At 38.5% G+C, this 16,877-nt stretch overlaps 1 protein-coding gene across 1 annotated transcript in view; it reads right to left on the bottom strand.

Moving 5' to 3' along the window:
- Positions 1-16,877, bottom strand: part of LOC126422203 (sodium/calcium exchanger 1-like) — a 332,770-nt gene that overhangs the window by 76,068 nt on the left and 239,825 nt on the right. Inside the window, exons 7-8 of the mRNA XM_050087242.1 lie at positions 7,131-7,289; positions 252-423 (exon numbers count right to left, since the gene is read on the bottom strand). Coding sequence (XP_049943199.1) covers positions 252-423; positions 7,131-7,289 — 331 coding nt within the window. The remainder of the gene's footprint in view (positions 1-251; positions 424-7,130; positions 7,290-16,877) is intronic.

The raw sequence follows: 16,877 nt of genomic DNA, 5'->3' as shown, positions 1-16,877 counted from the left end.
ATGTAGTTAATTTATTTCTACAATTCCCTAAATAGTGTGAAAAATAATGGTCAAATGTATAAAAACTGCCAATACTGTTTTGCCCTGCCTTAGTAATTGAAATACCAAAAAATTAGCACTGATATATATAATATCAGAATTTAAATGTTTTCAATATGCATATAAAATTAATGTTAAAATTTTGCAAAAAAAAAAAAAAAAAAAAAAAAAAAAAAAAAAAAAAAAAAAAAAAAAAATTAATGATCACTTACTTTCCTGGGTTAACATTAAACTGTTCCCCCTTGGACCAATGGTAGATTGCAGCAATTGACCAAGCAATTCCAATGCCAAGGAAAACATTCACAGCATTACTTCCTGTGACATTCCCCACTGATGCATCAGCATATTTGTCTTGACAAGCTGCCACTTTGCTTGCAAATGTGTCTAGAACAATAAAAGAAAAACTGTTTCAATTGAGAAGAGTATTATTACTTTTCATTACCATGTCACTTACCTAAAACTTTCCATTAGAGTGCCAACTTAAAAAGAGTTAGTTTGGAAATATTTGAGGTTTTTCTACTTCTTCTTTAAGAGAGCTTCAGCACTGAATCTCTCTTATTATATTTCATAACGTACAAATGCTGTATAACTATTGAAAATTAATAGTGAATTTTATATTTTCATTACATATCTGATATGTTCTATGTTTTATGTGTTGACTTAATTTTTCAATGTGACAGTTTTACTTTTTACACATACCATTTATTTTAACTTTCAATAGTTCATGTAATGCCCACAATTTTAATAGAATCTTGAATGAAAAATAAGCATAGTTTAAGCAAACATTTAACATTTCATACAATATGAAAAAAATTCACCAAAAGAGATACTGCCTTGTATTGTTAATTGAGGTCAGTTTGTTAGCAAAGAATAGTTGTCAACGTGAAACCATAAGACAAGTCATGCAAGTGCAATCATGTAAGTATGTGTTCACAAAGAGATGCGTACATACAGACTGGTTTGAACACTCACATCAACTCTCTCTCTCCCTCACTCTCTCCTCTCTCTCTCTCTCTCTCTCTCTCTCTCTCTCTCTCTCTCACACACACACACACACACACACACAGAATCATGCATGGAGGTAAATGTCTCTCTGAATGTATTAGATGTGCAAAGACCAAAGCAAGGAAATAAATCTTGGCAAACCAGAGACTTGGAGTACAGATCCAACCACAAACACTATTTATGTAAGAGTTTCTACTCACCAGTCATTGAAACAGAAACAACTTAAGCAGAGCTATGGGATATATCAATTGAAAATTATAGTATATTCTTAAAATTTTATGCGCTTCTAAAACTCTTTTCTGGATAAAAGTGGGATAGTGAGAAGGGACAGTGTGTACACACACTCAAAGAAAGGAGAATATTCCTAAAAATGATCCATAGATGATTAATAAGTGAAATAAGAAAGCGAGACTTGATGGAAAGAAATAGATTTAAGTAAATACAAAAAAAGAAAGGGTAACCCTAACAAGGAAGAGTGCAGAGTAGGAACAGTAAATGATATAACAATAAAATTTTCTGAGACACATCAGTTTGTTATCTGTCAATTTCCATTTGGTCTTTTTGCAAATTTCAAGCAACTTTTCTTGCAGGTAAGTTTCAGCTACATGATTATAATATTCACAGGTCTCTGTGTGAGAAATCTATAACATGTACAAGACCACAGTGTTTTTACCAGAAATTATTGCAGTGACGTATTTTAATAATTGCTCGAGTTGAAACTGCTGTGTTATGATGATCAGTCAGATAGCAAGTTTTGTTGTTGGGCTGTCATCTTCCAGCAGTCAGTGTAATGTATGCATCTATTTCCCAGTTGCTACCATTTATATTGAAGCTATGCTTTCAGGAAATCTTGAAAGTAAGAATCTCACAGACCTCTCTAAATGTGCAGTCTGTCTAAGTATGATCTAATATGTTATTCTCCCTAGGCCGTTTTGATGAATTTGTAGCAGCAGTGAAGTTATTTTATTTCAGAACTGCTGACATACTATACACTGGGTTCTCAAGAGAAACTGTTTAATTGCCTTCAACAAAACAAACTAGAATAAACTACAAGTGTCACAAATTGAGAACAATGAGTAATTTTTCTTGGATAGCTAGGGTAGTCCATGTTATGTTGATGCATATGACAAAGTTCTTTGTATGCAAGGCCTTGGGTACCTACTTTCAGTTTGGTATTTCTCCCACTTGCCAAAGAGGTTTTGAAATGTTATTCCATCTCTGCCTATGTACACTTTGTTGTTGGAGAGGATTATCAACTAGCTGGAAAGTAGCATGATCTGGAAGACAGAATGATGTCAGGTGTATAATCAGCACTTCACACCAGAAGAACAGTCTTTTTGATGTTGGTACTCATTTAGAATAGTTTATATGGATGATCACTCACGATACAGAGGAAGCATTGAGTCATCACAGGCACACACAAAAGGGAAAGAAAACTTGCTAGCTATTGGAATAAATCCTTACGTAAGCTAAAGTACAAACACACACATGAACTTTCCTACACTATTTATATATTTGAGCACATTTTGTGTTTAGTTCTTCAAACTATTCCTTCATGGTTTGTAGTGAATAAAGCATTGTATGATAACAGTGATCTGTACGTTTTTTGTTGATTTACAAAAATTAATAATTCGATGTGCTTTGCATTCAATCATTTCTTCACCCATTATCTTCATATTTCTCAGCCTTTTAACAGCAATACTGCTTTGGATGGAGATAGAACCACAAAGATCTTTGGCTATGGCTGTGTATTTTGCACTCTTCCATTATGTCACTGTCTAATATTTTTCATCAAGCCAGAGAACAAATTTGATGCTACATCAAAATACCTAACACACAACTAAGGCCTACTCTCAGTGGTCTTACGACACCAGAAGCTTGAATAGTGTAGCCAATGACCAATAGCAGAGCATATTTTTATTTACATGAGAGACCAGTTTAGAAGAAAAGATTACAGTTGTTAACAGGCACAATGGCTAATAGCTCCTGTAATATTGTTAGTCAGACACAGATGAGAGTTGTGTAGGTGGCAGCTATAAGAGCCAAGTGCAATGCTGCCACATACACCATGTTAGTGGCAGACATCTGTTCAGTAGTAGTTGTTTCTTGATGAAACAGTTCGGACAACATGACACACTAGAAATGGCAGCATGTTGTTACAGTCAGGGGCAGAGGGAAAGGCTTTTTGCATAAGCAGAAGATAGAAACGCAAGGGCTAGGAGAACTTATGTACCTCTCCTGGTTAACTTTTAAAGTGTCTTTCTTTCTTTTTTCATCAGTTTTTATATGCCTTGGCACTGAGTGGGGTTGCCAGTGGTTAGCACACTGGATTCACACTAAGGAGGATAATAGTTCAAATCCTTGTCTGACCATCCTGATTTAGGTTTTCCATGATTTCCTTAAATAGCTCCAGGAAAATGCCATGGTGGTTCCTTTGAAAGGATATGGCCAATTTCCTTCCCTGTTTTTGAAACAATCTGAGCTTTTGCTCTGTCTGATGACCTCATTGTCGATGTGACCTTAAACTGCAATGTTCATTCCTTTTGCACCCTCTGCAGGGGTCTATCTTGTCAACCCCTTGATGCAGCCCTGAACACATCAGATACAAAGGGCATCATATATGATGGCTGAAGTGTTGATTCTAACTCTCTAGCAGTTGCCTGTTGCTGAGTGAATGTTCTTTGATAAGAGAGTCTTTCAATTCAGGATCCAGGCTGTACTGTTTCCCATAATAGTTTTCACTATTATAAGTGCAAACATTAAGTGCAGTGAACAAACTCTCCTGGAAATTATAAATCTGGATGATGGCAGTGACTGAAGTGTTTCCATGGCACTTCATCTGCCGATTTTCTCTGGTAGTATATATTAGTGACACAGAGAGAACATGAAGTACAAGGCTCCAGAAAGTGCAGAATATTTTCATTCATGTTTCCAGTACTTTGAAGCCCTATACAGCCTGGCCTACTGTTGGTATTGTTATCAGTCCTTGCACTGGAGTAAGCAGGTATTAGATGCCAGATCTTTAGCATCTCTAAACATTTTCCTAAGTCTTCATAGTACATAATGTCTTGGGCTTCAGAGAAGTTTTTAAGGTAGGTGCATAACTGATATAAGTTAATGGAACTTGAATCTATCACTAATTTTAGTCATTACTTACAACAAAATATCAGTTGGTGGCTTGTTACAGTCAGTAGATAAATATCAAATGATAATCCTGCCTCATATTTGCATCTTTATTGAGTATTTCTTTTCTTCCGAAAAAAAGGTAATGGTTTTCTTAAAACATGGTGCCTTCATTAGAGGGAAGTTTTTCTGCGTAGTGGTCATCATATATCACATACTTCTTTTGACAGTCCCCATAGCTTACAAGTTTAGATGTACTGTTCCTTACAGCCTTGGACTTCCACCATGTCTCACCAATCATGAAACATATATTACAAATGTAAGAGGACCTATGAAACAAAAAATAATAAATGATCTTTGAGAATTCAGCATTGGAATAAAAGAAGGCTTCAAATGTTCTTGGACAACCTCCATCCATGTATTTTATATGTGAGCTTATGAAGTGTCAACTATGTTTCCTGGAGGATCACACTAAACAAGTTTCCAGACAACTCTATTTCAGTTATTTCCAGTGGGCAATATATCACTTGAGTGAGCAGTTTTGGGAAACATCAGTACCTGTCATTCTTTGAAGAAGACTTGCATGTTACCTTGCCATGTATGGCTGAGCATTGTTCAGTGGAAGGTTGGGATCCTGTGTAGTTCAAAGCACAGGTAATATCTCAGGCTCCAAAACCTCTCTAATGTAGCAGCTGCTGCTTGGATCATCCTCAATAGATAGGAATTGAGATAGGAATTGAGATTAAATATTGCTCGCAATGACATCCCAAACTTTCAAATCTAGTATTTGTCCACCATGCCTCTCAACAATGCAGGTTGCCAGACTGTGTCACCACAGTAGATCAAAACTGTGTGAGGTAGACAAATGGAGTTTTTTTTAACATTTTTTTAGCATTTTACCTCTTAGAATGCCTGTGATGGTGTACATCACATTATGATGAGTTCATAGTTTGTGGACAATTGATACCAGCACAATGGTGCACATGCCATAAGTCAACACCACCACAGTAAGCAGTGACAATTCTTTGACATAGACAGGATCATACCTGTGCAGAACTCAAATGCCAAGTTGACAGTGTGAGAGTAAACTGAGCAGTCTGTAATGGTTGAGTTAAATGTTGGTGTTCATCTTATGCTTTGGTTACACTGCAAGCTACAATCCCCTGTTACCACTGTTACAGCTCTCTTCTATCCACTATTGCCACATATGCCTAAATATTGTAGCAGCATGCTCTGTACCTGACAAAAGGTCAAGATATTCAAAAACCCATTTTCTGGAGGCTGATTATGCTGCCCTGTTTGAATCTACTCACATGCTGCTATTCTATTCTTTGCTGCTGGCTAGGTATTCTGTTATTTGCATTCATGTTTCTACTTTATGTTATGGTTTACAAAGCTTCATAAACTGAAGATTAATTAATTATAATTTCAAGCCTGTGTGTCTATCAGCTCTGATCCAGTTGTTCCTGTTCTGGCCTTTGTAAGTAGATTCTCCTTGTGTGTTTCAAATATTGTGGGTTTTCAATTTTTCCTTTCAGTTTTAAATGATGTAAGCACTTGAATAAGAAACTGAAACAATTGTCTTGTTGTGTTAAAGAGATTATATTAGCTAAGAACACATGATTTGTTGTTACAAGTGAGAGCATTCTAGTTGAGATATAAAATGTTAGAGCAAAGGAACTGTCATGATTCATGCAAAAAAAACAGGGAGAAAATCAGCAGGTCAATGAGAGTACTCAATGAAAGTACTCAGTGAGAGTACAACTTCAAGAAAGGTAGAAACAAATATCAGATGAAATACAACAATTAAATACTGCACCAGGAATGATGCTGTGAGGAACACACAGGTTGATGACACATCAACAACATTGTACATATATAAGTTACCTGGCAGACTTGTACCCATGGCCACGAAAGCAATTGCTGTAATTGTGTCTGGAATCGTGACTGTACAACCAAAATGTGAAGCTACGTCACCGATTACAGCTGTCAGCACACCTATCCAAAGGATGGAGGTCCAGAAACACACCCACCCGTCATAGACATCTATAGACATCAGAAGAGTCATAATGTTGACCTACAGATGGGCTTACATCACGTCCTAGCATAAGAAACAGTACTTTATTCAATCAAATTGTTGCAATGAAATGAACATGGATTTAATGGTAAGTGACCATCATAGTTTCTGTTGATTGCAAGACATAACACAATCCAAATAATAATAACAAACAGAGAAACAAAACTGAAAACAACACAACAGACTTTGGTAATGCTGCATGATATGTAAATGATGAACGACATCTCTCTGTTTTGGAATGGGAAACTTGACTTGCCAGACATCAAATAAGAACTCCATAATTGATGACACATTTGTTGCTGCAACTGCAAGTTATTGAAAAAAAATTGCTGCGTGCTGAGGTGAATGCTGTGAGAGACCCAGGTTATGAAACAAGCAGTCTGTAGAAGTTGCACTCATCGTCAGAAACCTCTTGGAACTGAGTCATGCAGACTGGAAAAAACATTCAATTTCAACTATAAGCTAAAGAAACAAAGAACAAGCATTTGTTATTTACACTATACCAGCTGTCATTCTGATGAACAACTAGGAAACTTAAAATGTGAAAGTGTGTATTTGTTTCCTGCTTCTGGTTGTATCCTCTAAAACAATTATTTATTTTGTCAAGTAAGTCTCTAGTTTATAAACTAAAAATGCAGTTCAACTAAAGTATAACTATAATAATGTTGTGCGGTTACATTATAAATCACAGTCTATAAGTGCAGTCATAAAAAGATAATTTTTATACTCTTTAGGAATTTTACCTACAAAAATATTTAGGTCTTCCATGCCTTGAGTAAATGCTCATAAATTATATGTATGAAAGGGTATTTGACAAAGTGATTACTATCCGTGGAGGATTAACCAGAAACAGGGCCATCTTCCTGACAGCGTACATTATCCTTACCTGGCACACTTGTACCCAGTGCTACGAAGGCTATTGCTGTTACGGCATCATGCAGCCCAACTGTGCACCCAAAGTGCGATGCCACATCACCAATGATGGCCGTCAGGCATCCGACACCAAATATTGACACAACGAAACACAAATAACCATCTAACAGATCTGAGACAGAGGAAAGAGAGAAGAGATAGAGGCACATAGACACTTTGACACTGATGGTACAGGATGGAAAGAAATAAATGCACAAGCACAGAAGAGCCAAAGTTTGAGCTGACCACACTGATAGCATATAGTGAATTGCTCCAACTTAGTACTTTGTAAAAGCCAAATGATGTTAATTATTATTGAATTTCATACCTGGTATATTTTTGATAATAACTGTAATTAATTTTGAAAGTGCCTTTCCAGCTAATCAGTATGATCAAGGTAAGGCTGAGGAGTGAGGGAAGGTGAAATGTAAAAGAGGTATGCCATATGCCGTGGTTAACATTTGACAAACCTGACATATCAGAAAACTTTAATTACAATGTTTCATTCACTGCTCACTTGATTTGAAAGTGAACATTAGAGTACGCTGAACAATGCTGTGATTTAAACTATTATTTATTAACCAGTATCTCATGGATATAAGTTAAATTTTTAAGCTACTGCACTATTTGACACTGAATGAAACATTTAATTGGATACACAGATAATTATGAACACTTATTGTTACAGAATTCCTGTCCTGCCTGTTCTGCAAAAAATAAGAACCAGCACAAAAAAAAAATGTAGTTTCTCATGTTTTAAACAGTCTGCATTCGCCTGAAGAAAATCACAAGTGGCACAAACATGGCTTAAAAAATTTGATCAGACACTGCTGGAAAACAACTCACTTCCATATGTTTATAATAGAAATGATGCCATATTATTCACTTTTTCATACAATTAACATAATATTGGCATAGCTATGCTTGAATTCTACTACTAAACAAAAGAGTGCACTCAAATGTTAAAAGGTGGAAGAATATTTGGTAATGTATACAACTAAAAGTATTGGATCAAACTAATCACAAAACTTAGCTAAGAAGCATGAAAAGTACCATTGTTAATTTTCTTTTATGTGCCCTCTTTTATTATGAATGTGCAGTACCTGTAGGAAGAATATAGTAATTATAATTGAAAATGTAGATATTTCTTAGCTTAAACAGGGACACAAATACACACACAAACACATATATTCTCTCTCTCTCTCTCTCTCTCCCCTTCCCTCCCCCCCCCCTTCCCCCCTCCCCTCCTCTATGTCTGTGCTCTAGTATTAGAAAGTAATAAGTACAAGTTAACAAGCGTGTGTCACACAATGACATGTGTGGGGATATACCTAGATATCTGAGCTTGATGTTCTCTCACCCCTGAGGTAATCATGTGTTCTATGGATCATGTGTGAGCTTCAGATGATGCCTACAAGAACAAAAATGTTAAAAGTGTTCCTACCTATATTGGCAGCTGGAAAGAATAATAAAACAATAATAATTATAATGATAATAATAATAACAATAACAATAATAATATTACTAACAAGAAAAACAATAATAATAAAATCTGCTGAAAACGTGTAAAAGGAAGAAAATATTGTTACACTGCTTGCAACTGTGGGATCAACCAACAAAAAATTAACATATATAACAAATATTAACTGCAATTTTAATCTGAAAGTAACTGAGAATTGAATAATATATGGAAAGTTCTTGTTGAGAATTACGAAACATTTAGGAATAAAGGAGATGACACACCACAAGGCAGAAGTGCTGTGTCGTCGATAGATACACAAATGAAAGGTACAGAAATCAGCCAACATTTGGAATGCACTTCCTTTTTCAAACTTGTAGGAAAACCATGCACACAAATTCATGCACACTCACTCACATGTACATGCCTTTTTGCCTACATTGCTCTCAGTCGACTGCCAGTTCTTTCCTGGCCCACGCTGAGTGTGCTGGGGTGAGGTAGGGGTGTGGGGTCAGGTAGGGTGGGGTGAGGGATAGAGAAAGGCAGGAGGCAGGGAGGGGGTTGGGGGGAAGCATCTAAGGGATTTGGTGGAGGGGGGCAGTGAGGTACCTTAGGTTTAGACCAGGAATGTTACAGGAACAAAGGATGCGCTCCCATCTGCACAGCTCAGGAAGACTAGAGTTGGTGGTGAGGATCCAGATGACATGGCTTATGAAGCAGCCATTCAAATCGGGCAGCAGAACACATGTGAACTGCTAGAAACTTCCCCCAACCTCCTCCCTGGCTCCTGCCTCTCTCCATCCCACACCCAGCTCCACCCCACCGCACACTCTCACCTCACCCCAGTACACTTACTGTGTGCCAAGAAAGAGCTGGCAGTTGACTGAGCACAGTATAGGGAGACAGGCAAGTGCATGTGAGTGTGTGTGTTTCCTACAAGCTTGAAGAAGGAAGTGCATTCCAGAAGCTAGCCAATCCCTGTACCTTTTATTTGTTTACCTATCAGTGGTACAGCACTTTTGCCTTTCAGGAGTCATCTCCTTTATTCCTAAATAATTCATAATGAGAACAGAATAACATTGGGTACTTGTTACTGAACTAATTTCACCAGTTCTTTCTCCTCTTTCTTTCTTCAGCATAAAATAATATCTTCCCAGTGATCTATAATTAATTTAACCTTATAATCCTCAGTTTCTTTGAATATGCAGTCAAGTTAATGTTGTTCACAATTTCAACAGTTTTACTTGTTGCTTTCTGTGGATGTCTTGAGCGCAAATATTAGTTGCTTGCTACTTGCAGTTCAGTAAAATTTATTTATTAAACATACACTGCAATGTCTTTTAAAACAACAGGATTGAAGGAGCAATCCATAATTGCTTTGGAGAAAATTTAATAGCCAAGATTACATGGTATATTTATCATTGATTACCGGTTTCACCAGTTAAGACTGCCATCTTCTGCTCTGTAAAGTGATGAATTTACATATAGTACACGTACAATCATTATTTATATTTACTGTTACAAATGAGGACATGAAAATTCTGCTTTCATAGCTTTAAAAAACTTGTTGTTATATGTCTTGTTCCACTATGACTCTATCTCACATACTACATTAACATTCTAGTGGATATTACGCAGCACATTCCATACCAATTTGTTAAAAATACAAACCAGTTTGCCACAAGTAAAAAAATATGTTTAAAGAGCAGCTTTGGTGGCTAGGGATGTCCACACGTAGCATTCCACTGATGTTTGTTAAATAATGAACAGTGCACATTTCTGCATTTTTTTTTTTTTTTTTTTTTTTTTTGACAAGTTAAATACATCATGGATCCACATTCTATGAAGTACACACTTCAAATGATTGGCTGTAAGGTGTAGATAAGGCACGCAAGTAATTTCAAACACCAGGTGGCTCTTACATTGGTAGCTATCTCAAAACCAGGTCATACATTTGTTTTCTTTTCATTTAAAATTACAAATATCTTTGAGAGTTCTTCTTTAACATTTGAAAAGTATACTGATTTATATGCAATGAGTTTTATACACTTCATTAAAAAGTTATCATTTATATATGGCTTATAAATACGATATGATTTTTGTATTTGTTGTATTATATTGCCACCCCATGAATAAGTACAGGTGTGGATTTTGGGAATTCTTGTAAATTTCGTGCAGCTATGGATGGGAGGCAGTAGTTAAAGGACCAATTGGTACATTGGATGGCAGTTGCGTGCAATATTGATATTTTGCAAATGAGTTTGTGAAGCAGGTGTACAACACTGCTCGCAGGCTAGAAAGAGGAGCCTGGCGGGCACTGTATACAAATGAGAGGTAATCAGGCCAGCAGAGGGCACCAACATGCTGTGAAGAATCCATACACTGCAGTTACAACAGCGCCTAGTGACCTGTGTGTAGAGGTTGAAGCAGACTGAGGAAAGCGGACGTTATAATTACTAAAGAGGACTCCTGTTGTCCCCTCCAGGGGAACTATGCCAGAGGTGAAGGAAAGAGATGTATGAATAATCAAGCCTGGAGCCTCAAAGCAGGCAGTCATTTCACCATTCTGTGTGTTTCTATAACTGAAGAGAATGACGACTCTTTAAGGTGCAGGCCAACTATGACGACCTTTTGGTTACGGATATCGGCAGCCAACCAGCCTGCTGAAGCTACCTTCAATTTCCATTGCACGGACACATCATAGCTGTGGCAGGCTGCACCACACCTCGGAACTGCTCTGGCATGAGGAGAGAGAGGGCTGCTAGCCCCCATTCTCTGCAGGGCATTGTTTGGCAGACTGCAAGCAGCCATCTGCAGGGTGGGACTGGGGTGTGAATTTGGATCCTCCCAGGTGCAGAGCTCTCTGTGGGCACCGAATGAGCTGCCCTGGGTGGGTGGCCAAAGCTGCCAAGGCTCACTACAATGACAGTGGTTGGCTGCTTCCATTTGGCACTTTACTTGGAGTCCACGAGTAATGCTTGAGGGAACAGTCAGCCATGTTCTGGGCTATCAGGAGCAGCTAACACACATGGTGACCACTTAGCTGTGGTGGGTAAGGATTGATACATCCACAAGGCTGGGCAACTGGACACCAATAAAGCAGATTCCAGCATTCGTGTTAGTGCTAACATGCATGGTATGCAGCACCATCACCGAGTTCAGCAGAAGGCCCACTGCAGAAGGCCTGCTGTGTATCTTTGATGTAATAAAATCAGTGACACACTTGCCACAGCCCCTGGAGCTCTCGGGGAGGGGGAGAGCAAGTAGCAACATCAGGAAGTGGTTGTCTTGCTTTCCTAGTCTGTTATGTGAGCTGGGGTACAAGATGTTTAGAGCTACTTTTGTGAAGCCACTGTAACTCATCGACTTATATTTGTGTAGAGGTAATGATGGATGGGATAATTTAGTGCCAGTGAGATGTTCTTTTTGCAGTTTTCCTGGCCATGAGTTGCTGACTGGCCACGAGTTGCTTGTAACAGAGCTGTAGCAGCAGTTTGTTCTGTATGTAGGTGTACTGGTCATCTGTCTAATAGCTGTACTGAGTGTAGATGGGTGATGATTTACCAGACAAATTAACTTGTGTTTACATTTTTTTGTGTAGCGTTGAATGGAAGTTTGTGTTTTGTCTTGTTCACAAAAAAAGTTGATTGCATAAAGAATATGCAAAATGGTGAAAACATGTGATACTACCTCAGATGAAGTTGCTGCTTTAACTCAGCAAGTGCAAGCATTAACAGAGCAGTTTGCGAGCATGAAGGAGAGAAATTTTGAACTTAATTGTGAGTTAGAGCCTCGTAAAGAGAGTCTTGGTCAGTTGCAATTGGAATCTTGGGAAAGTAAGTCTGGATTCGGGGTGCCTTTTGTTCCATATGACTCAGCACTGATTAATCCCTTCTTGGGCAAGGCAACAGAGGATGTGACAATTTTCATTATGGGTATTAGGGATGCTGCAGAATCACATGAGTGGTCAGAAAAGTAACTCAGCATGTTGCTAATATGTGTTTGGTGGAGGACTCCAGAGCATATGTTGTGTACCATGAGACATTGAATAAAGCATATACATTCCAGGAGTGGGCTGTGGGATTGTACCAGCAGTACAAAAAGTAGAATAGTGCATGATTTTTTCAGGAGAAATTAAGTATGTTGTCGATGCTTTGAAACAAGTTTGTGGAAGCATTCTTGGATAGAATCCATAACCTAAACAGAAAGACATATGTACAAACCCAGAATGCAGAAGCTAATAGGTTGCTGCTACAGGAGGCAGAAAACAGAATGGTGGATGTTTTTTTGCAATGGTATACGTGCTGAAATGTCATGGAGGGTACAGATGGAGAACACGTAGGACTTAGAGTCAATTCTTATGATTGAAACACTTATAGAGGAGATGGATATGGCCACAAAGCAGAGGGTGTACCATTGCATGTTGACTTCAGAAGTCTACTGTTATGGATGTGGTCATGAGGGGCATGTAAGGAAGCAGTGTAAGCAGCCAGAGTGCTATGCTTGTGGCGTAATGGACCACCGGTCATCTGAATATGGAGGTAAGAAGGGTGAAAAGCAATGACAAGGGAAGCAGCCATTAAAAGCAAATATGATTGCTTCAGCCATTGGAAAGCAGTACCCACATACCATAACATGGAATAAGTAGGTGAACAAATGGAATGTAGCTTTGTGGGCTTAGTGGGTGGCAGGAAACAAAGATTTTTGGGTGACACTGATGTGAAAGTGTCCATTATCAGTCTGGACCTCCTGGGAAAGAGAACACTGGAGCCTCTATGGCATATGATAGGTGGAGTTGGTAATGATAGGGTGGAATAACTGGGTATGGTAGCACTGGTGTTTTCAGATGAGGATCGCAGGGAAGTTTTGTCATGTGTAGGTGAAGGTTATTCAATTATTCTTGGACTAGATATTCTTGACAAACATCATGCTAAGACTGATCTTTTGCAATGCACAGTGAAACTCAGTGGGACTTCGTTTCAACTGGGAGCAACAGTTGCAACTGAGACAATGGTGCAAGGTTCACCTGTCATGGAGGTGAAACTAACTAAAGTACTTATGTTTTCTGTAAAGATCGAGCAGCAGGAGAAAATACCAGCAGGCATAAGAAAGATAGTGTGGGTTTCAGTGGATACCAATTTGCTGAGGGAAACATTACATGTGGTTGAACTGCTCTTAAGCAATGAAAAGTTGGATAGTTTGCATTGTTTTATCTGCAGAAGTTTAGTGCATATGAGTGACATGAATGGGGAACATATGGTTAGTGTGGGAAATTTTGGCAGAGGAGAGGTGACTGTCAAAGGGTGCAATAATAGCCACTCTGGCAGTCTTGGAAGGTGAGTACTTTGATAGATCGAGCCTAGAGGAAAGCCACAAGAAAACCTTCGATATGGAACTGCAATGTGGGAAAGTAGATCATTTGAAAGGGAGTGATTGAATGGCTACAGAGAACTCGTTTTTGAGGTTTAGTGATTTATTTTGTGTGAGCGGAAGATTAGCAGTGACCCTGCTGATGTAACATCACATACTGACAGGGGATAGTGCACCAGTTATAGGAAGCTGTACCATTAGCAAAGCAGCTGCAACTATTGGTAGAAGAATTTATTGAACAACAACTATGGGATAGGATCATAAAATTCATAGGAACGATAGTTCCTGGAATGGAAATATGGTCATTGTGCCAAAAAAGTTGGCCAAAGGGACATGAAAATATAGATTTTGCTGTGACTATAGATATCTAAACTTGCAAACCATTTCAGATGCTCATCCAGTTCCAAACATCAAGGAAAGTTTGGATAATCTGGGTGAGTGTTGGTTCTTTACAGCTATGAACCTCAGGAGCAGATACCATCAATTGGATGTGGTGCCTGAAGATAAATCAAAAACAATGTTTACCATCCTGGCAGGACATTTTAATTACAAACACATGCCATTTGGACTAAAGATCCCACTGGTAACTTTTCAGCAGTTGTTGGATCGGGTACTGAGAAGATTAAAGCCAAAAACTTGTCTAGTCTACCTTGATGGCGTAATTGTCTATTCAACAGATTTACCAGAGCATGTGAGACATTACATTATTACAGATGAAAGACTTTGCAAAAATAGCCGGACCCCTGAACAAGCTGCTGAAGAAGAGGATGAAACTCCATTGGTCACAGGAATGTCAGGAAGAACTTTAAAAACTGAAAGAAAAATTAGTTTCAGTTTCAGTATTGGTTTTTCTTGATTTTGAGAAAGAGTTTATCCTTTCACATCATGCTTCAAATGAGGTAGTCAGTTGTGTTTTGAGACAGATGGTAGATGGTCATAAACATTCAGTAACTTATGCTTCAAGGAAGCTAAACAAGGTGAGCTTAACTACTCAACAATGGGGAAAGAGATGTTGGGGGTCATATATGGTATCACATATTTTCGGTGATATCTATATGGTAGGAAGTTTAAGGTTGTGACAGATCATGCCTCATTGAAATGGTTGCATGGTTTGAAAGATCCATCTCATAGATTAACTCAGTGGGCACTTAAGCTTAGTGAATTTGAGTATGGGGTAATCCATAAGCCAGGAAGCTGCAGGGTAGGCACAGACAAGGGATAAGGAGTGCCAGGCATTTAAGTCACAGCCACATTTTACTAGGTACAAGGGTTTGTTGTGTACTATGACAGGTTGTGGACCACATGTGGTGGTTCCAGAGGGTTTTCGGATGGAAGTTTTGCAGCAAGCTCATGACCATAAGTTGTCAGGTCATGATGGGCGACAAACAACAGACAGACATGTAGTAGAGCACTTTTGGTGGAGGAACAGAAAGCATGACATGAAGCAGTATGTTAAGGACTGTGTGCCATGTGCACTGAGGGCTGACATTACGCATCACTAAGTCCCATAGGAAAGGTTGCCAGAGGCATCCAGTACATTTTCTTTGCTGGCACTGGATGTCCTCTGACCATTTAATAAAACACCTGCAGGAAATAGGTATGTTCTCATGATCATCGATCATTTCTCTTGAGTTCTCGCAGTGGTACCAATGCCAGAACAATGGGCTAGTACTGTAGTACAGGCATTAGTAAACAACTGGATTTGATGAAGCAACTATGTCGCATGTTGCATATAAGGAAGTTATGGACATGTCCATTTCATCTGCAAACCAAAGGGAGGATGGAACACATGCACAAGACAACTGCAAAGATTTTGAGCTATTACATAGTTTCCAGACATGATGATTGGGATGCCTATTTACCTTATGTACTGTGCTCCTATAATTCAAAGGTTCATAATGCAACATCCTTGTTGCCATTTGAGGTGGTGTACAGCAGGAAAATGCCATGTCCTTTTGACAGTTTGGTCCTAAATTAGGACCAGATGGTGAGTTGGTGAGGAAGTTTGGCAGAAGAATTAGGGAAATTTGGAGGAATGTGCAAAAGGCAAACAAGAACACACTGGAATACCAGGGACAACCAGACACATGGGTAAATTGCTGCAATACTGCTTAGGGCAGTGGGTAATGATCACTAGTCCCTATATGTCAAAAATATGAAATTTTTAACAAAATACCCGGGACCATACCAGGACATGGAGATGACCTCACCTGTCAACATAAGAAATAGTTCCTCACAAAAACATATATTACACACATCAAACCATTTGAAAGAATGCTAGAGGGGATGCCACATTTATTGGCTGCCAATCAGGAGGTGAAAGTTACAAAGGGTACAAAGAAGGAACCAGAAATAGGCATGCAACGTAAGGTGCATGATGTGTCATATAGGTTTAGGTCGCAAAATTAAGTTGTATGATTGTAATTTGTTGGTTTTCTTATTTTGGATTAGTATATTAGGGAGTATGTATTTTCTCTTTTTTGCCTTAGGGATATTTGTTGCTTTTCTTTTTGTATGGAGTCATTAATTTTTCATTTTGTTATTATCGATATTGTTTTTTTGTGGATTATGCATTATCAAAAAGAGGGAGGGATGACAGAGTAATTTGTGATCCGTCTGGGTGGCCAACTATGGACTGATATGAAGTGAGTTTGTTTCTAGGGTTAGTAAATGAGACAAGTTGTGGGAAGGAGCTTCTGCCAGCCCGAACTTACTTCTAGAGGGTGGGTACACATTGGTTATACTCTGTATTGACACTGATAAATGTATGGTTGAAATGATATGCTGTAGACAAATCGGTAAGGTCGAAAAACCACGAGCTCTGGGAAAGAGAAATCATCATTAATGGCATGACTTGCGAGGCCATTGGGACAACACAGGAAGGGATCTTAG

The sequence above is a fragment of the Schistocerca serialis genome, chromosome 1, assembly GCF_023864345.2.
Source record: "Schistocerca serialis cubense isolate TAMUIC-IGC-003099 chromosome 1, iqSchSeri2.2, whole genome shotgun sequence".
In the NCBI taxonomy this organism is placed as follows: Eukaryota; Metazoa; Arthropoda; class Insecta; order Orthoptera; family Acrididae; genus Schistocerca; species Schistocerca serialis.
Note: the sequence above shows the minus strand (reverse complement) of the source record. Positions and strands in the feature narration are given on the sequence as shown.